Source organism: Phacochoerus africanus, chromosome 6 (assembly GCF_016906955.1).
Source record: "Phacochoerus africanus isolate WHEZ1 chromosome 6, ROS_Pafr_v1, whole genome shotgun sequence".
NCBI classification, from domain to species: domain Eukaryota; kingdom Metazoa; phylum Chordata; class Mammalia; order Artiodactyla; family Suidae; genus Phacochoerus; species Phacochoerus africanus.
The window spans coordinates 100,778,309-100,799,022 of record NC_062549.1 but is presented as its reverse complement, the minus strand read 5'-3'; the positions used below and the strand labels follow the sequence as shown (position 1 = coordinate 100,799,022).

The 20,714-nt window shown below is 39.2% G+C and overlaps 1 protein-coding gene across 2 annotated transcripts in view; it reads right to left on the bottom strand.

The window, feature by feature from the left end:
* FMO5 (flavin containing dimethylaniline monoxygenase 5) overlaps positions 1-6,713 on the bottom strand; it is a 43,543-nt gene extending 36,830 nt beyond the window's left edge. Inside the window, exons 1-2 of one of the 2 annotated variants that reach the window (XM_047784854.1) lie at positions 6,371-6,713; positions 6,038-6,209 (exon numbers count right to left, since the gene is read on the bottom strand). In XM_047784854.1, the coding sequence (XP_047640810.1) occupies positions 6,038-6,172 (135 nt within the window). In that variant the 5' untranslated portion in view covers positions 6,173-6,209; positions 6,371-6,713. The remainder of the gene's footprint in view (positions 1-6,037; positions 6,210-6,370) is intronic. The other variant, XM_047784853.1, reaches the window with a different exon arrangement.
* Positions 6,714-20,714: the final 14,001 nt, after the last annotated feature.

Below are 20,714 nucleotides of genomic sequence, written 5' to 3'. Positions count from 1 at the left end.
TGATCCCTGGCCTTGCTCAGCGGCTTAAGGATCCAGCGTTGCTGTGAGCTGGGGTGTAGGTCGCAGATGTGGCTTGGATCCTGTGTTGTTGTGGCTGTGGCGTAGGCTGTCTGCTATAGCTCCGATTCGACCCCTAGCCTGGGAACCTCCATATGCTGTAGGAGCGGCCCAAGAAATGGCAAAAAGACAAAAACAAAACAAAACAAAACAAAAAACAACTTGAAAGTAGGAAAAATAAGCTGATTTATTTAGGAGGAAGGATTTTTAAAATTTTTGTAGAAAAATTATTTATACAATACTTTTATCATAAAAACCTTCAGCAAACTAGGAATAGAGGGAAACATCTTCAATTTGATAAAGGACATCTATAAAATACTTACAGCTAACATCATACTTAATAGTGAAAATACAAAAAATTTCCTCCTAAAATTAAGAACAAGGTAAGGATATCCTCTCTTACCACTTCTATTCAACATTGTACTAGAAATCCTAGCTAATGTAATCAGATAAGAAATGGAAATATAATTATACAGACTGGGAGGAAATAAATAAAATGATTTTTTATTCACAGATGACATGAATGTCTATGTAGAAAACCACAAAGAATTTTTTTTTTAAATCCTGAAACTACTAGCAGGGTTGAAGGATATAAGGTTAATATACAATAGTTGAGTACTTGCCTATATACTAGAAATGAAAAATTCTATATTGAAGTTTTCAAAAAAATGCCAATTATAATACCCCTCAAATTAAATATTTAGGTAAAAAATTAACAAAATATGTTTGAGATTTATATGCAGACACTATAAAACACAGGTGAAGAAAATCAAATATGCAAATAAATGGAAAGATATTCTGTGCTTTTAAGTTGGAAGACTCAGTATTAAGATGTCACTTTCTCCAGTTTGATCTGTAGAGTCAATGTGATCCCAGTCAATATCCCAGCTACCTATTTTGTAGATAATGACAAACGGATTCTAAAGTTTATGTGAAAAGACAAAAGGACTAGAATAGCCACCTTCATCCTCAAGTGTGGACTGTGCCTAGTGACTTTCTTCCAAAGAGTACAGAATGACAAGGAAGAAAAAAAGAGCAACTTTATAGTGGCAAACACTGACAAACACCATTTCAAGCCAGATCATCAAGGTTAATGGCAATGTGATTAGTTTAATACCGGGTAACACTGGCATGAGGTGATGAGACTGGGACTTTTATCTCTAAAATCTTCCTCCCCAAAATTCACAACTCCAGTCTAACCATGATAAAAATATCAGACAAGTCTCAATGGAAGGACAGTCTACAAAACACCTAACCAGTAATCCTCCAAACTGCCAAGGTCAACAAAAACAAGGAAAGTCTGAGAAACTGTCACAGCCAAGAGGAGATATGACAACCAAATGTAAATGTAAGTGTAAAGTGGTCTTCCCGTATGGAACAGGAAATGACCTTTAGGAAGAAAACTGATGAGTCAGTCTGAATAAGGCATGGACTTCAGTGTATCAGTGTTGTTCATTAACTATGACAACTATATGATAGAATGTAAGGTAATAACAGAGGACGCTGGGCGTGGGGTACCCAGGAATTGTCTTCTCATATCCTCTTAATAATTCTGTAAATCTAACACTTCTAAAATTAAAAGCTTATTTAAACATGTTGTTTGTACATAAGCACATTTTTAAATTAAAATAAATTAATGAGTGGCAGGGTCATTTTGGAGCTAAGATGTTTGTGGGGACAGGGGGTATACACATTGCTAATTTCTAAAGTTGACTTCATTCATTCAGCAGATATCTCTAAAGTCCCTTTGTAATTAAAAAAACCCCAAAAAACCATCATATTAAATGCTACAAAATACAAGTCTGTCCCTGTTTTCCAAAGGTTCAAAGTTTAGTACAAGGAGTAGAGAGCCATGCTTCCCAGAGCAGGTCTAAATGAATCACAGGTCTTACCCCTGGGAAAATACTCACATATTTGTTTCTTTTTCAAGTAACTAACACAACAAAGTGTTTTATTGTGTGTCAACAGAAACCTTCAAGTCCTTCTAAGCACCTGATTGGATCCTGGGTAGGGTTTAATCACTGTCAACCACTGCTGTCTAAAAGACAGTGAAAACAGAGCAGTATTGAGGGGGAAAAGAAGCTTCTGCTCCTGCATTTTAGTATCTCTTGCCACCGGTGAATAAGCTGCCCTCTACAAATCTACCATGATTGTAGTTCCTGCCTAAGCACATAATTTACATCGAGCAGGAAGTTCATGTAAGAAAGGGAGAACAGGGGAACTATGTGAGGTAGTGTAAGTAGAGCTGAAGGGATTGGAGGCAGTAATCAGGGCAGAAGAAAGGAGAAAAAATGACTCCCCTGCAGTGGGAGGAGTGAGGAGAGTGGATCTCCTATTCCTTTGACAGACTCTCAGAATCCCACAGGACAGAAGCTCTCTAGGATTGTTGTTCTCAACGCTGCCCACACATTGGAATCATCAGGAGAACTCTAAAAAATACTAATGCCTGGTCCCTACTCCTAGAGATCCTGTTTTAATTGCTCCTTGTCTACTGTGTAGACATGGTTGAGATTGGCTGGTAAGAGGGTAGCGTGCTGGCCCCAGAAGCCCAGGGCACCAGGGTTCATTCTGTCCACCTCAGAGTCCTTTCTCCACACATCCTTAGCTAAACTGCATAATGTTTGAGGGCAGTGTCATGAGGTCATGCAGCTCTGTATCTCTACACCTCTCACTTAGTCTGAGGTCCAGAAATGTTTGTTCGATGAACTATTATTATTATTATGATTTGTCTTTTTAGAAAATCATGGACTTGGAGAGGAGATTTGTGGCTGCCTGATGGGAGGGGTAGGGGGAGGGAGTAGGAGGGATTGGGAACTTGGGCTTATCAGACACAATTTAGAATAGATTTACAAGGAGATCCTGCTGAATAGCATTGAGATCTTTGTCTAGATACTCATGTTGCAACAGAAGAAAGGCTGGGGGAAAAATGTAATTGTAATGTATACATGTAAGGATAACCTGACCCCCTTACTGTACAGTGGGAAAATAAAAAATAAATAAATAAATAAATGATTTGTCTTTTTAGGGCCACACATGTGGCATATGGAGGTTCCCAGGGTAGGGGTCTAATCAGAGCGGTAGCTGCCAGCCTATGCCACAGGCACAGCCACAGCAATGCCAAGTCTGAGCTGCATCTGGACCTACACCACAGCTCACAGCAACGCCAGATCCTTAACCCACCGAGCGAGGCCAGGGATCGAACCTGCAACCTCATGGTTCCCAGTCGGATTGGTTTCCACTGCGCCATGATGGGAACTCGCAAAAAACTATTATTGATTTTGTTTTAAAGATGCAGTGTCATCCTTATTTATCACCTGGAAAAGCTGGAGTAAAACTGAAGGGCAAAGTTTTCTGTGTTGGCTGCACATTAGAAGTAATTAGGGGAGAGTTTATTGGCACTGAAGTCAGTAAAACCAGAATCTGCATGGACCGGTACCAGTATTTGTTAAAGTTCCTCAGGTGACTTTGCTGTGTCCACATAGCCACTGCTCTTTAGCTACCCTCTTGTAAGTGTTTTTGGCATCCATTCAGTGGCCTTTGGGGTGAGGGTGGTGTTCATATACTTAAGAATTTTTTTAAACCTATTTATCTGATGGTGTTTATTACTTAATTTTATATTTCAAGTTAACATTTATTAACTATCCCTCATTTTACATTACACTGTTTCTATATGGTATCTTTGTATTATAGCACTTCAGAACTTTACTACTAGAAATCAATTTACTACTAGTGGTCTGATCAGGAACATCACCATGACCTGGGTGCTTTTAGAAATATAGAATACTGGCACCACCCCAGATTAATGAATCAGAATGTACATTTTGGCAAAATCTCCAGTGATTCATATACACATTAAAGTTTGAGAAGCTCTGCTTTAAATTTTATATTTTAAAAATTCAGATTGACTGAAGAATGTTAAAAATTATTTTCCAGCATTATTCTCATTAAATCCTCAGCATTTCATTAGGAATTTCTCATTTTAAGCTATTTCATTCATCAAGTAATATTGTAGCATGAAAATCAAAGTGATATGTCTCACATTAGTATCCCCTTTTCACCATCAGTCTGATCTAACATTAATGAGGAGCTGAAAGAGACAAAATGTATACTGAATCCCTGAGATCTGTTTCAAGAAAGGGAACATGGAAGCCCTGAGTTCCTAGTAGCTTACTGGCCCCTTGGCAGCAATGGTGGAATGTCAAAGTGCTTAGGATGATCTTATATATGAAACTCCCAATAACTTACAGAAAAGTTAGGGGGGTAGGATGGGGGGAGAGTGGGACTCCAAATAACTGGCCAGGAGGTGGTACAGAAGCAGATCTCAGAAGAAATTCTTTTTTTTTTTTTTTTTTGGTCCTTTTAGGGCCGCATGTGAGGCATATGGAGGTTCCCAGGCTAGCAGTCTAATCAGAGCTGTAGCCGCTGGCCTACACCATAGCAACAGCAATGCCAGATCTGAGCAGTCAGTAGAAATTCTTGAGTAAACCAGCATCAACATGTAAACCATGCTTAATCTGCAACGAATGGGTGTTTATAATACCTCAGGCTCCACAACTGTGTAACTGTGGAATATGTGAAATGAAAGTCTCTCATTTCCACAATCATTCCAAGAAGCAACCCAAGACATTTTGCTTCTCAAGGATTCATTTATAAAATGTAAATATATTTCATACCTAATATATGCCAGGCATCACCTCTGGCTCTAGAAATATTGTTGCGTGTGTGTGTGTGTGTGTGTGTATTTTAAAATATATTTAATATGGATATATGTTATATAATAACAGACACAGATGTGGTCTGTATTAGCAGAAGTCGGAGAATTATGATTAAATATAGCTTATTTATTTTCAAGGAAGCAGTTTATAAGGTGTTGAAATTTTACCAAGAGTATTATCAGAAAAAACTCCAAACCGAGTCTTTAACAGAGAGCATGTTTAAGCAACTTTGGAGATAAAAGTAAGAAACCCAGTAATCAGGTAGGATGGTAGACCTTCAACTGATTCTATGCCTTCTGAGTAGTTGCCAAACCTGGCTAGAATGCTTACCAGAGATACCAAATGTATGGGCCCATTCCAGGCTGACTGAATAATATCTGATTATTTGTGATGACGTAATTATTCATTCACTTAACCCCCACAATAACTCTGTCACATGGGTCTCCTTGAAGATGACAATGCAGAAGTAGAGAGAGGGTTAATGATTTTCCCCAAGGTCACACTGCTGGCAGGTGCACACACAGGACGGTTCTGTATCCAAAGCATTATTCTGTTTTTCACTCTCAGTAGAGTAGTCAATAAATTACATGAGCTCCTCAACACTTTATTGTAAAACAGCTTTTGCGGAGATACTGCTGTGGAGCAATGGATCCCAATCGGTGGTGTCTTGGGAGCACTGGGACTTGGGTTCCATCCCCAGCCTGGCACAGTGGGTTGGGGATCCCAAGTTGCCACAGCTGTGGCTTAGGCCACGACTGCAGCTGGGATCCGATCCCTGGCGGGAAAGTTCCACATGCCACGGGGCAGCCAAAAATTTAAAAAAAAAAGAAAAAGAAAAAAGGTTTTTGTGTGAGATGATTTTGCCTGACTAATGTTCCGAGCACATTTAAGGTGGGTTAGGCTCAGCTCTGGTATTAGGTAGGTTTGGTGTATTAGATGCACTTTCATCTTAGGATATTTTCAATTTACAGTGGGTTTATCTTGATGTAAACTCGCTGTAAATGAAGATCTATAAATGAAAAGATCTCTGTGACATTTTCTAGACATCAGTGACATCAAAAACAAATGATACCTGTGTCCCAATTTGCTGCCAGCCTAGGTAAAGAGGAAACTGCATAGAACCTAGGGTGATGGCTGCTAAGAGGTCAATAGGTTGAAGTCTAGCAGGTTTAATCAAGCCTACCACATTTACTGATAGGAGATAAAATATCTTATGCACCTAGTTATAGGAAGGATCCCAAGTCTTAAGGAAACAGGAGATTTACCTGAAACCTCCAGAGCCCTCCGATGTCATCAGTCCTTTCAAAACAAATGGGCTCCAAGCCTTCTTCCAGGCAGCACTTGATAGACGTGAGCCCACTCGCTCCTGCCCCAATCACAGCAATTCTTTTCTTGGTCATGGTCTCCAGAGATCTTCACCGGCTGGATCAGTGTAACCTGTGGGAAGGAAAGGATGACAAAAGACAGAAAGCACACGTCAGTGAACACCTTTCAAGGAAGACCATGGCCATGGCATCTAAATCAATGTTGTTGTAACAACAGGTGCCTTTGGGGAAGCCAGATTCCAGGGTCCTCTTAGCCACAGGAAATTACTGCACCTTGGTTGGAGGAGCCCTGTGTCTGAGAGCTGAGAGCTCTGGTGTGGTATCTGATCTCACTCAACTCACAATCTTTCCTGTAACACAGGGAGATCCTTCAGCAGCGATCTGAGGCCTCTCTGCACTCTCTGCTACTTCCAAGGAAATATAAAGCAACAAACAAACAGCAGCAACAGCCAATGGGGAGAGGCAGTTTCACTCCACCTCCTTTCGCCAGTGCCCTGCCCACTCAGCAGCACCCTCTTTCCTCTCAATGAGAATTAAACGTGCCTCAAGCAGAAAATATTAACCCTACAATCTATTTTTTTCAGCTGCAGTTGCTTGCACTCGCACTGTTGCCTGCCCCGCCCATTCACTTTTAACTTCCTGGTGTTTGCCTTAAAGGGACAAACTCCTGCTGGTGAAAGGAAACTGAACAGCCCCAAAGCAAGTCTTGCTCCGAAAGATCAAGTGGAGAACAACTGTCTTTCAGAAGATTTGTTAAAAACAGATCCTGGCCCCCTCGTCCACCTCTCCACCCAAACCCCCTATCACAGCGCCACAAATTGGATCTTTGGTTCTGTGCTACTGGTAGAAATGTACTTAAAAGTACCCATGCATCTCTCTTGAGATTTCAAAAAAATATAAACTTCTTGTTGTGTCCCTCCCCAAGATTTATTGTATTGGAAGGGACACCAAAGAACAAGAACACCAAAGAAATAGAAACACCTGTTTCTATTAGACCATGGTGTATTAGGTGTTGCAGAAGATGAGTGACTTCTTTTGCGTTAATGAGTTGCTGGACCACAAGAAGCCAATCTGAATCTGAGGGAGGTCGTTGCAAGTCACCCAGAGATCCCAGAATTTGAGCTGGGTGTAGTACCTGGATGAAATTTGGAATTGTCTCCCTTAGGGTGAGGATGAGCGTATCAGAAGAATGAACTCAGAATTTTAGTGGCAAGAGAGGTGTCAGACACTGGTAACTCTTCATCACAGCATAATAGGACTACAGATGGGATGGGGATGCCCAAGTAGCAACAGGATCTCCCAGTTTCCCTTGCAGCTGCATATGGCCATATGACTAGGTCTCATATAAGGAAGGTAGACGAGGTGAAAAGGCACGTTCTGCTTAACCTATTCAGAAGGCAATGGTTTGCCCTGCACTTCTGCTCTCTCTTCCTGCCTGGGGCCTAGACTATTGATAACCAGAGCAACCTTTGGAACTATGTATTGCAGATAGTAAGACCACCACCAGATTGGGGCCCTAAATGCCTGGATCTTCTAATCTGGATCTGTTCACCTTGGGCTGTTACATGAGAAATAAGTAAACTGCTGTTTTGTTTATGCTACTGAATTTTTAATTTTTCTTTTTACAGCTGTTTAGACAACCCTAATTAATATGAGTATCAGTATTCTTTGGACCTATAACTTTTTAAAGATTAAAAAAAGCTTTCAGTCATAAATGTGAACTGACACTGTAATAGTTCTTTTAGTATAAAATTCTGAAGAGAGTGGTTTTTTTTGTTTGTTTTTTGTTTTTGTCTTTTCTGAGGCCACTCCCACAGCATATGGAGGTTCCCAGGCTAGAGGTCTAATCAGAGCTGTAGCCGCCAGCCTACACCACAGCCACAGCAAAGCGGGATCCGAGCCGCGTCTACAACCTACACCACAGCTCACGGCAACGCTGGATCCTTAACCCACTGAGTAAGGCCAGGGATTGAACCCGCAACCTCATGATTGATTCCTAGTTGGATTCGTTAACCACTGCGCCATGATGGGAACTCCTGAAGAGAGTGTTTTAATGTAACCATTTTACACATTATTTGTAAATGAATTATTTGTAAATTGGATAATTTTCAATGTCCTAGAGATGCCTAGTTATGAGAAAACTTATGAATACTTTAATAAATTGAATATTAATATCCCCCTACTGAATCACTTTTACAATTTCAGAACAATGCAAGAATTACTTTTAAAACTTAATATTTTAAAATGCAATTTAATTTTTATGTACTACTTTAATTGTTTCGTAATTAATTACTTTTTTTTTTTTTTGGCCTTGCCTGTGGCATGTGGAGGTTCCTGGGCCAGGGATTGAACTCTCACCACAGCAGTGACAATGCTGGACCCTTAACCCACTGAGCCACCAGGGAATTCCATATAATTAATTTTTTTTCTTTTTTTGGTCACCCCACAGCATACGGAGTTCCCAGGCCAGGGATCAGATCTGAGCTGCCATTGCAACCTACATTGTAGCTGTGGAAGCTACGGCAATGTTGGATCCTTTTTTAAAAAAATTGTTAATATATTTTTGTCTTTTTAGGGCTGTACCCGCGGCATATGGAGGTTCCAGGATAGGGGTCGAATTGGAGCTGTAGCTGCTGGCCAAAGTCATAGGCATAGCAATGCCAGATCTGAGCCTCGTCTGTGGCCTGCACCACAGCTCACGGCAATGCCAGATCCTTAACCACTGAGTGATGCCAGGGATCCAACCTGCATCCTCATGGTTACTAGTCAGATTCGTTTCCTCTGAGTCACTATGGGAACTCCAGTGCTGGATCCTTTAAACCATTGTGCTGAGCTGGGGATTGAACCTGCGACCTGGTCCTGCAGAATTGATGCTGATCTCATTGTGCCACAGTGGGAACTCCTTACTTTTAAATTTAGCAAATATGTTTGGCTGAATACATGGGCCCCAAAGAAAGATATGTTCTAATCTAAAGAACCTGTGAATGTTACCTTCTATTACAAAAGGTACTTTATAGGTAATTAAAGTAAGGATCTTCAGATGGGGAGATTATCCAGCCAGGCCTAATGTAATTACAAGCATCCTTATAAAAGGGAGGGTTAGGGAGATTGGACTGTAGAGACAGAAGGACATGTAAACTTGAGATCCCATCATGGCTCAGCAATCAACGAACCCAACTAGCATCCATGAGGATGTGGGTTCAATCCCTGGCTTCGCTTAGTGGATTAAGGATCGGGTGTTGCCATGAGCTGTGGTGTAGGTTGCAGATGCGGCTTGGATTCCGAGTTGCTGTGCCTGTGGTATAGGCTGGCAGCTACAGGACCTGCAGGTGCGGTCCTAAAAACATAAAAAGACAAAAAAAAAAAAAGAAAGGACACGTGAACAACTGAAGCAAGATGATACCCTGCAGGCTTTGAAGGTGGAGGAAGGGTCCAAGAACCAAAGGGTGCAAGGAATGCAGTTTTAGAAGCTGGAAACATTAAGGAAATAGATTCTCCCTTAATATCTCTGAGGCAGCATAGCCCTGTGGACACTATGGTTTTGACCCAGAGAACACCATTTTGGGCTTAAGTTCTCCAAAAATGTAAAAGATTAAATTTTTATTGTTTGAAGCCACTAAGTTTGTGGTATTATGTTAGCGGAGCTGTAAGAAACCAATACAGAAATGATAAGCACTTGTACAAGATGAGGATACCGGGATTTGTTCAAAAACAAACTAATCTGAAAGACTCCTTCTGTAAATCTGTTTGAGATGAACTATCAGTGAAGCAGCCATGCTGATTGTGCTTCCTATGGGTCCAGTGCTTCACGCTGAGCTCTTACAGAACAAAAAAAAAAAAGCGCAGTGGGAGGCCTTGCCCCTTGTGATTTTCAATGATGATTGAAAACATGGAATATATACCCATTAAAAAGATTTAAAGATACTTGAAAACACCATAAAAAAAAACAAGAGGAAAATCTCCAGTGAAGAAATAATAGAGTTCTAAAAAGTTCATTTTAATCAGTTGTTGAAAATCGAAACACATCTTCCCATAGAAACACACTTTTTTTTTTTTTTTTTGGCTGTGCCTGTGGCAAGTGGCAGTTCCTGGGCCAGAGATCAGACCAGTGGCACAGCAGCGACCTAAGCTGATGCAGTAACCACTAGATCCTTAACCTGCTGTAGCACAAGGGAACTCCAGAAACACTGACTTTTGATGGTTAAAGCATTGGAAATGTCATAAAAACCTATGGAATCTTTAAAATAGCACAAAAGAAAATCAGTTAAAATCATATTTCTGGATCAGAAGGGAATGAGAGTTTTCCGGTAGTGGTTCTGACTCATTCACATACAGAAGAACAACACTCATACCTGAGGAGTCTCTGGGGGCTCTTATTTTCCCAACCACTCCCCAGGCACAGGGTCCTTCTGGCTTTCACATCACAGACCAGATCAGGGAGGCATGGACTGGGCTGGGGACAGTGGAAGTCATGAGAAGCAGATAATACTGGCTATGGTTCAGAGGTAAAATGACTGGTATGATGGATGTGAAGCAGGGGTGTCATACAACTTTCTTGTGTACTTTCTCAGCCAATATCCACCTCCAGATGGAAGCATTACCTTTATTTCTATCACCATAGTTCCTTTTTTGGCCAAGTCCATGGCACGTGGAAGTTCCTGGGGCCAGGGATTGAACCCATGTCACAGCAGGGATCGAGGCACTGCGGTGACAATGCTGGGTCCTTAACCTGCTGCACTGCAAGAGAAATCCTGTTTTTTTATTACTGAGGTACATTTGACATATAACAGATTAGTTTAAGGGGTATAACACTTGTAAACCCTGATATGATATTGGTTTACAATATGATATTTGTACGCATTGTGAAATGATCACCACAGTAAGTCTAATTAACATCTGGTAGTTTCATTTGTTCTCAAACTTCATATAAATAGAATTATACAGTATGCACTCACTGTGCTTGGAATCATTACCAACTGGGTGTTTTTAACATTTATCCGAGTAGTTGCATCTATCAGTAGGTTTCTCTTTTTTTTGTTGTTGTTGTTGTTGTTGCTATTTCTTGGGCCGCTCCCGCACATACGTAGGTTCCCAGGCTAGGGGTCCAATAGGAGCTGTAGCCACCGGCCTACGCCAGAGCCACAGCAACGCGGGATCCGAGCCGCGTCTGCAGCCTACACCACAGCTCACGGCAACGCCGGATCGTTAACCCACTGAGCAAGGGCAGGGACCGAACCCGCAACCTCATGGTTCCCAGTCGGATTGGTTAACCACTGCGCCACGACGGGAACTCCAGTTTCTCTTTTTGATAGTATGAATATGTAGTTTGTTTATTATCCATTCTCCTATTGATGAACATTTGGGTTATTTCCACTTTTTGGTGTTATGGAGAAGGTGTTTTATTCTTGAATAAGTCTTTTTTTGTGAACATCTGCTCTCATTTTCCTTGTGTGCCTAAGCATGGAATTGCTGGGTCTAGGGTAGGTATAGGTTTAACTTTAGTTGAAACTGCCAAAAAGTTTTCAAAAGAAGTTGTACCATTTTACACCCTCACTAGCAATGCAGAAAAGTTCCACTAGCCCCATAGCCTTTCAGTATTTGCTATTGTTAGCCATTCTTGTGGGTATGTGGTAATCTCTATGGTGTTTTTCATTTGAATTTCCCTATTTACTAATGATGAACCTCTTTCAATTTAATTTCTTGGCCCTTGTGTATCTTCTTTGCAAAGTGTTTGTGAAAACCTTTTGCCTATTTTTGAAAAGCTGGGTTGTCTTCTAATCATTGAGTTGTAAGAGTTCTTTGTATGATCTTGTTATAAATCCTTTGCAGATATATGTACTTTTTTTTTTTTTCCTTTGGTCGAGCTCCTGGCATGGGAAACTTCCTAGGCCAGGGATCGAACATGCACCACACCAGTGACCTGAACCACTGCAGCGACAATGCCAGAACTTTAACCCACTGTACCACAAGGGAACTCCACTTTTCACTTTCTTGAGTTTTTTGATGAGCAGAAGTTTTAAATTTGGATAAAGTCTACGTTATCATTTTTTCCTTTATGGTTAGTGCTTTTTGATCTCACTTTAGAAATCTTTACCTACTCCAAGCACATAGTCTCCTGTATTTCTTACTCAAAGATTTATATTTTAGCTTTCACATTTAGATTTGCAATCCATTTTAAATTAATTTCTGTGAGTGGTATGAGTGTAAGAGTCAAGGCTTATTTTTGTTTTTTTTTTTTCCTATCTGGATGCTGTGTTCTTCCAACATCATTTATTCTAAGATTTTTCTTTCTCCTTGAATTAATATTTGGTATCTTTGTTATTGGTCAAGTAACTATATATGTGTAAGCCTATATCTGGATGCTATTCTGTTCCATTCATCTATTTGTTTACCCTTATGCTTATGCCATACTTTATTAATTACTTACCTTTATAGTAAAATGAGAAAATAGGTAGTAGAAATCCTCTATCTTTGTGCTTATTTAAAATAAAGTAAGATCTTTAAAAAATGATTTTGACTATTCTAGGTTTTTTGCAATTCCACTTATATTTTAAAATTAGCCTGTCAATTTCTACCAAAAAAAAAAAAAAAAAAGAGCCTGCTGGGATTTTTATTAGGATTGCATTGAATGTATAGACCAATTGGGTAGAACTGACGTCGGAACAATTTAATCTTCCAATCTGTTAAATAGGCCATTTTTTCTCTTATCAGGTCTTTGATTTCTTCTTATAATGTTATATTTTTCACTCTAAATCTTATCCATTTTATTTAATCCTATATACTTTATTTTTAAATCCTATTGTAAATGATATTTTTGTTTGTTTGTTTTTGCTTTTTAGGGCCGCACCTGTGGCATATGGAGGTTCCCAGGCTAGGGGTCTAATCGGAGCTTTAGCCCCTGGCCTACACCACAGCCACAGTGGATCTGAGCCTCGCCTGCCACCTACACCACAGCTCACGGCAATGCCAGATCCTTAACCTACTGAGCAAGGCCAGAGATCAAACCCACAACCTCATGGTTCCTAGTCGGATTCATTTCCGCTGTGCCATGACAGGAACTCCGTAAATGGTATTATTTATACAATTCATATACTAAGTGTTTGTTCACGTATATAAAGAAATACAGTTGATATTTGCATATTCACTTTGTATCACATGGCCTTGCTAAATTCACTTATTCTAGTAGTTTACACAATCATGTCATTTATGAATAAAGATAGTTTTACCATTTCCTTTGCAATTTAAAATTTTTTTCATTTTTTTTTCTCTCTCCTTATCGTACTGGCAGGAACTCCACTACAATGTTGAAAAGAAGTGGTGGTAACAGGTGTCCTTGTCTGGTTAGGGGGGAGCATTCACTATTTCACCATTAAGTGTGATGTTATTTGTATGTTTTAGGTAAATAATCTTATTAAATTGGGGAACTGTCCATTCTTAGTCTAATAGTTTTTATTATGAATAAGTTTTGAATTTTATAAAAGGTTTTTCCTGTATGTTTTAAGATGATCACCTTGTTTAAATTATATTAAATGATTTTCATTATTTATTTATTTGGTTGGTTTTCTTTTTTGGCCACCCCAAGGCATATGGAGTTCCTGGGCCAGGGATCAGATCCGTGCTACAGATGCATCCCAGTTGGCTGAAGATGGAACCCGCGTCCTGGCACTGCAGAGACTTCGCAGATCGTATTGTTCCGCAGTGGGAACGGAATGATTTTTTATTTTTGTTATTTTACTTTTATTTTAAAAAATTTTTAATCGTTATTTCCCCAATACAATTTATTTTTGAATTATAGTTTTGTCTGAATATATACCCAAGAGTGGGATTGCTGGGTCATATGGTAGTTCTATGTATAGATTTCTAAGGTACCTTCATACTGTTCTCCATAGTGGCTATACCAGTTTACATTCCCACCAACAATGCAGGAGGGTTCCCTTTTCTTCACACCCCCTCCAGCACTTGTTATTTGTGGACTTATTGATGATGGCCATTCTGACTGGTGTGAGGTGGTATCTCATAGTAGTTTTGATTTGCATTTCTGTAATAATCAGGGATGTTGAGCATTTTTTCATGTGCTTATTGGCCATCTATTTATCTTCTTTGGAGAAATGTCTCTTCAGGTCTTTTGCCTATTTTTCAGTTGGGTTGTTGGCTTTTTTGCTGTTGAGTTGTGTAAATTGCTTGCATATCTTAGAGGTTAAACCCTTGTCAGTTGCATCATTTGAAATTATTTTCTACCATTCTGTAAGTTGTCTTTTTGTTTTCTTTTTGGTTTCCATTGCTGTTCAAAAGCTTGTCAGTTTGATTAGGTCCCATTAGTTTATTTTTGCTTTTATTTCTGTTGCTTTGGGAGACTGACCTGAGAAAACATTTGTAAGATTGATCTCAGAGAATGTTTTGCCGATGTTCTCTTCCAGGAGTTTGATGGTGTCTTGTGTTGTGCCGTGAAAGAACAGAGACCACTCCAACAGAGAAAAAACAAATTAGGAGTCCTTATTACTGGCCATTGCCACACACTGCCTTTTAAAAGCGGCTTGAGTATGAAGCCCCGAACAAAGAAAGAAGCAAAGTGGCGCTTAAATTACTTTAAGCCTTATCTAGTAATAACATTTAGGTTAAACAGTAATGATTTAGGGTAAGGGCCGTATTTCCTGACTTCAAGCAGGCAGCTTATGCCAGCACCAAAGAGGTAATCAGACGAGTAACCATGTAGCAACTGCAGTTCTCCTTATCAGCTAACTTTGTTCTCTAAGGAAGTTGGTGGCGGGCTGGAGGCTTAGGTGCCCAGTTGATTACATTACACCAGTGCTGAGGAATGTTAACAAGGCCCAGGCTTGGGTCCTTCATTCTCCACCCATGCCTCCAAGGGAGAGGTTAACAAGGCCCAGGCTTATGTCTTTCAGTCTTACATTTAAGTCTTTAGCCATTTTGAGTTTATTTTTTGTGCATGGTGTGAGGGTGTGTTCTAGTTTCATTATTTGCATGCAGCTGTCCAGGTTTCCCAGCAATACTTGCTGAAAAGACTGTCTTTTTCCCATTTTATGTTCTTGCCTCATTTGTCAAAATTAATTGACCATAGATGTCTGGGTTTATTTCTGGGTCCTATATTCTGTTCCATTAGTCTGTATGTTTGTTTTGGTACCAGTACCACACTGTCTTGGTGACTGTGGCTTTGTAATAGTGCCTGAAGTCTGGGAAAGTTATGCCTCCTGCTTGGTTTTTGTTTCTCAGAATCGCTTTGGCAATTCTGGGTCTTTTGTGGTTCCATATAAATTTTTGGATTGTTTGGAACTGAATGGTTTTTTTAAATGTTAAGCCAACGATGTCTTTCTGGAATAAACTCACAAGACCATGGTGTGTATAGTTCTCACATAACACTGTATTTGATTTGTTAATATTTCATTTGGAATTTTTTTCATCTATATTCTTATGAAATATTACTCTGATTTTTTTTTCTTGTAATACTCGTGATGAGTTTTGGTATCAAGGTTATGCTGGCTTCTTTGAAAGATTTTGGGTAGAATTATTCATCTTTTCCCTTAAAAGTTTGGTAGCATTTACCAAGGTAGCCATCTGGATCTGGTGTTTTTGTTGTTGGAATGTTATAAATTATGGATTTAATTTCATTAAAAGAAGTTCATGCTGTGGTGCAAAGGGATCGGCAGGAGCACTGGGAGGCAGATTCTGATCCATGGCCTGGCACAGTGGATTAAGGATCTGGCATTGCCTCAGCTGTGGCTTAGGTGGCAACTGTGGCTGAGATCTGATTCCTGGCCTAGGAATACCTCCAGGCATGCAAAAAAAAAAAAAAGCTACAGAACTATTCAAAATTTCTGTAAATGGTTTGCATGTGTTTTTAAAAAGTTACCCATTTCATCTAAGTTAAATTTATTGCTATAAAGTTATCCATGTATCCTTATATTTTTTAGTGTGTATAGCATCTATAATGACATTGCCTTTGTCATTCTTTTTTTTTTTTTAAATAATTTCAGGGCCGCACCCACAGCATATGGAGGTTCCCAGGCTAGGGGTCTAATCGGAGCTGTAGCCCCTGGCCTACACCATAGCCACAGCAATGCAGGATCTGAGCCACATCTGTGACCTACACCACAGCAGACTTACCAGCAATGCCAGATCCCCAATCCACTGAGTGAGGCCAGGGATTGAACCTGTGTCCTCATGGATGCTAGTCAGATTCGTTTCTGCCACATTGGGAACTCCTGTCATTCTTGATATTAGGTAATTTGTTTTCTGTCTCACTTTTACTTGATCAATTCTGCCAATTTTATTAATCTTTTAAAAGAGCTGCCTTTACTGACTTATTCTGTTTTATGTCTGTTTTCTATTTCATTAATTTCTGATTTTATTTCTTTCTACCTCCTCTTTTTTTGTAGCTTGTTGAGATACTTAATTCATCAGATTTCCTTCTAAGAACTACTATAGCTGCATCTAAGAACACTGATGACACCAAATGCTGGAAAGGCTATGGTGCAACAGATAAACTTGTGCATTGCTGGTGGGAATGCAAAATGGTACAGCCATTTTGGAAGACAGTTTGCAGGTTTCTTAGAAACTATGCATACTCTTACCATACATCCAGCAGTTGTGAGTCTTGGTATTTCCCCTACGGAATTAAAAACATGTATCCACACAGAAACCTGCACTCAGGCTTCTAGAAGCTCCCAGCTAACTGAGGTGTAATTGGCAAATCAAATTTTATATATTTAAAGTATAAATGATGATAATGTCTACATTTGATGATTGGCTATACTTATACACTGTGAAATGATAACCACAATCGAGTTAACACATCTATTACCTCCTAGAGAGGTAGATGAGTACTGAGAATGTGTGTGTGGTGAGAATGCTTAACATTTACTACCTCAGCAAATTTCCAGTATCCAATACAGTATTATTCCCTATAGTCACTATTTAGTACATTCGACCCTCAATACTTACTCATATTATGGCTGAAATTTTATGCCCTTTGACCAACATCTTCTCATTTCCTCTACCTTCTAACTTCTGGTAAACACCATTCTACTCTGTTTGCACAAGTGTAACTTTTTTGTTTTTCAGACTCCACACATAATAATTACACATCATACTGTATGTAATGCACACAGTCTTTGTCTCTCCTTTCTGGTTTATTTCACCTAGAGTAATGCCTTCTAGTTTCCTCCACGTTGTCACAAATGCTAAGCTTTCCTTTTTATAACTGAATAATATTCTATTGTATGTACGTGTAACATAGTTTCTTTATCCATTCATCTGTTGGCAGGCACTTAGGTTGTTTTCCTGTCTTGACTATTGTGGATAATGCTGTAATGAGTATGGCAATGCACACATCTCCTCCAGATACTGATTTCACTTCCTTTGACTTCCTTTGAATGTACCCACAGGTAGGATTTCTAGATCTTATTATAGTTCTATTTTTAATTTCTTGAGGGACCTCCATATTGTTTTCCATAATAGCTGTACACATTGACATTCCCACCAACAATGTACAAGAGTTCTCTTTTTTCTACATCCTTGCCAACATTTGTTATTTCTTAGGTGTATTTCTTTTGATAATAGCCATTCGAATAAGTATAAGGTGATATCTCATTGTGGTTTTGTTTGTTTTTTTCTTTTTTGGCTGATGCACCACAGCAGGAACTCCTCACTGTGGTTTTGTGTTTTTTGTTTTGTTTTGTTTTGTTTTGTTTTTTTGTCTTTTCTAGGGCCGCTCCCACGGCATATGGAGGTTCCCAGGCTGGGGGTCTAATCGGAGCTGTAGCCACCCGCCTACGCCAGAGCCACAGCAACTCGGGATCCGAGCTGCGTCTGCAACCTACACTGCAGCTCACGGCAACGTCGGATCGTCAACCCACTGAGCAAGGGCAGGGACTGAACCCGCAACCTCATGGTTCCTAGTCGGATTCCTTAACCACTGTGCCTCGATGGGAACTCCTCCTCACTGTGGTTTTGATTTGCATTTCCATTTCCCCGATGATTATTGATGTTGAGAACACTCTCTTTGTTTTTTCTTTTCTTTTCTCTTTTTTTTTTTTGGAGAATTTTTTTTTTTTTTTGCTTTTTAGGGCTGCACCCCTGGCATATGGAGGTTCTCAGGCTAGGGGTCTAATTGGAGCTACAGCTGCTGGCCTACACCGCAGCTCACAGCAACGCCAGATCCTTAACCCACTGAGCAAGGCCAGGGATCGAACCCGCAACCTCATGGTTCCTAGTCAGATTTGTTTCTGCTTCGCCACGATGGTAACTCCCAAGAGGTACCCAAGAGGTACTTTCATGTACCACCTGGCCATTTGTATATTTTCTTTGGAAAAATGTCTATTTAGATCCTTTGCCCATTTTTTAATTGGTTAATTTTCTTGCTATTGACTTGTATGAGTTCCTTATATATTTTAGATATTAAATCCTTATCAGATACATCGTCTGCAAAATTTTCTCCCATTCTGCAGGTTGCCTTTTCTTTTCATTTTTTTTTTTTTTTTTTTTTTGGCTGTACCCATGGCATGTGGAAGTTCCCAGGCCAGGGATGGAAACTCTTGTCACAGCAGTGACAACACCAGATCCTTAACCTACTGTACCATAGGGGAACTCCAAAACCAATATTTTTAAAGTGGGTAAAAGATTTAAACAGACACTTATCAGAGGAGATATATGGATGACAAAACCATTAGTCATTACTGAAATGAAAATTAAAACCAAATGGGGGGAGTTCCCTTGTGGCACAGGGCATTAAGGATCTGGCGTTGTCACTGCAGTGGCTCAGGTCACTACTCTGGCATGGGCTCCAACCCTGCCCTGGGAACTTTTACATGCTGAAGGTGAGGTCATTACAAAAAAACAAACCGCAAATGGGGAACTCTCCTTACTCACCTATTAGAATGGCTAAAATAAAAGATAACGACAATACCCAGTGCTGGTAAGGCTCTAGAGCAACTGGAGCTCTGCTACATAGCTTATGAGAATGCTAAATGGAACAATCAACCTGGAAAATAGTTTGATGGTTTCCAATAAAGTTAAACACTTAAAATATGACCCTGCAATCCTACTTCTATGTATTTTGTCTAGAGGAATGAAAATGTGTCCACACAAAAACTTGTGCACAAAGTTTCATAGCAGTACTATTCATAACTGTCAAAAACTGAAAACAACCTAAAATGTCCTTCAAGAGGTGAATAAATAAACAACTGTGGTGTATCTCTACAGTGGAGTGCTACTCGTCAGTATAAAGGAAGAAGTTATTAGTGCACAAATAATATGGATGAATCTGAAAAGTATTATGCTAAGTGAAAGAAGCTAGTCTCAAAAGGCTACATACTGTTTCCATTTATGTGGTGTTCTGGAAAAGATAAAACTATAGGGATGGTGACTAGATCAGTGGTTTCTAGGGTTGAGGAATGGGTTGTGAGACTGATTAAGGAATGTTAGAATTGTTCTTTATCCTGTTTGTGGTGACGGTTATAAGAATCTATGCATTATTGGCACAACATTGTAAGTCAACTATATTTTAATTTGAAAAATCCTTAAAAAAGAATCTATGAATCTATTAAAACTCACAAAACTGTAATAAAAAAGAGTGAATATGCTGTATATAAACTTTAAAATAATCAGTAAATAAATTGAGATACATTAGAGGTTGGACTCATTACCTTGGGTCAGATTGGCCCACAATCTTATGTCAGCCACATAGCCCACAATTTTATGTCTAGCAGTGCCATAAAATAAGATGATGCTGTTTATCCTTTCTGACCCCATGTATATTTTAATGATTATCTATCATTCTTTTAGGCATAGCTGACCCATTTTTGCCTCTGAAAACAAATTTATTTTACATTTTAAAACCATATACTAAAGGCCACAATAACAAGCAGTAACATTTTTATAAGTGCAAATTTTCAAAATCCAAAAGAATCAACTGAATAATTATTTGTTCTAAAAAGTTTAATAAAGAGGTAGAATATAAGATCAACATACATAAATTGATATTTTTCCTATATACCAATTAGAAAAAGTAATAGAATAAAGGACCCCATTGTTAATAGTGGGAAAATTTAAAACATTTCCTAAGAAATACTGGTAAATAAAATAAATAAAAAGTGGTATGTAAGAACTATTTGAAGAAAACAAGCCTGACTGAAAGACATAAAATAAAACTTGAATAAATATCTTTTTCCCAGATAGGAAATCTTAGTATTATAAAAATTGTTTCCCCGTCTCCCAACATTAATTGGTAATGTTGAGGCAAGCCAGTAAAATTTTTTTGTTCTTTTTAGGACCACACCTGTGGCATATGGAAGTTCTTAGGCTAGGGGTCCATCAGACCTTAGCTGCAGGCCTATACCACAGCCATAGCAACACCAGATCTAAGCTGCAGCTGTGGCCTGCGCTTCAGCTTGTGGCAATGTCAGATCCTTGACCTGCTGAGCAAGGCCAGAGTTTGAACCTACATCTCCATGGATACTAGTTGGGTTCTTAACCTACTGAGCTACAATGGGAATTCCCTAAAATTTTTAGTTGAATTTTTAATGGACCTTGATGAATTGATTCTGCATTTAATATTGACTACTGGAAAAGAAAATTTGTGAAAAAATTAAAAGGAAAACAA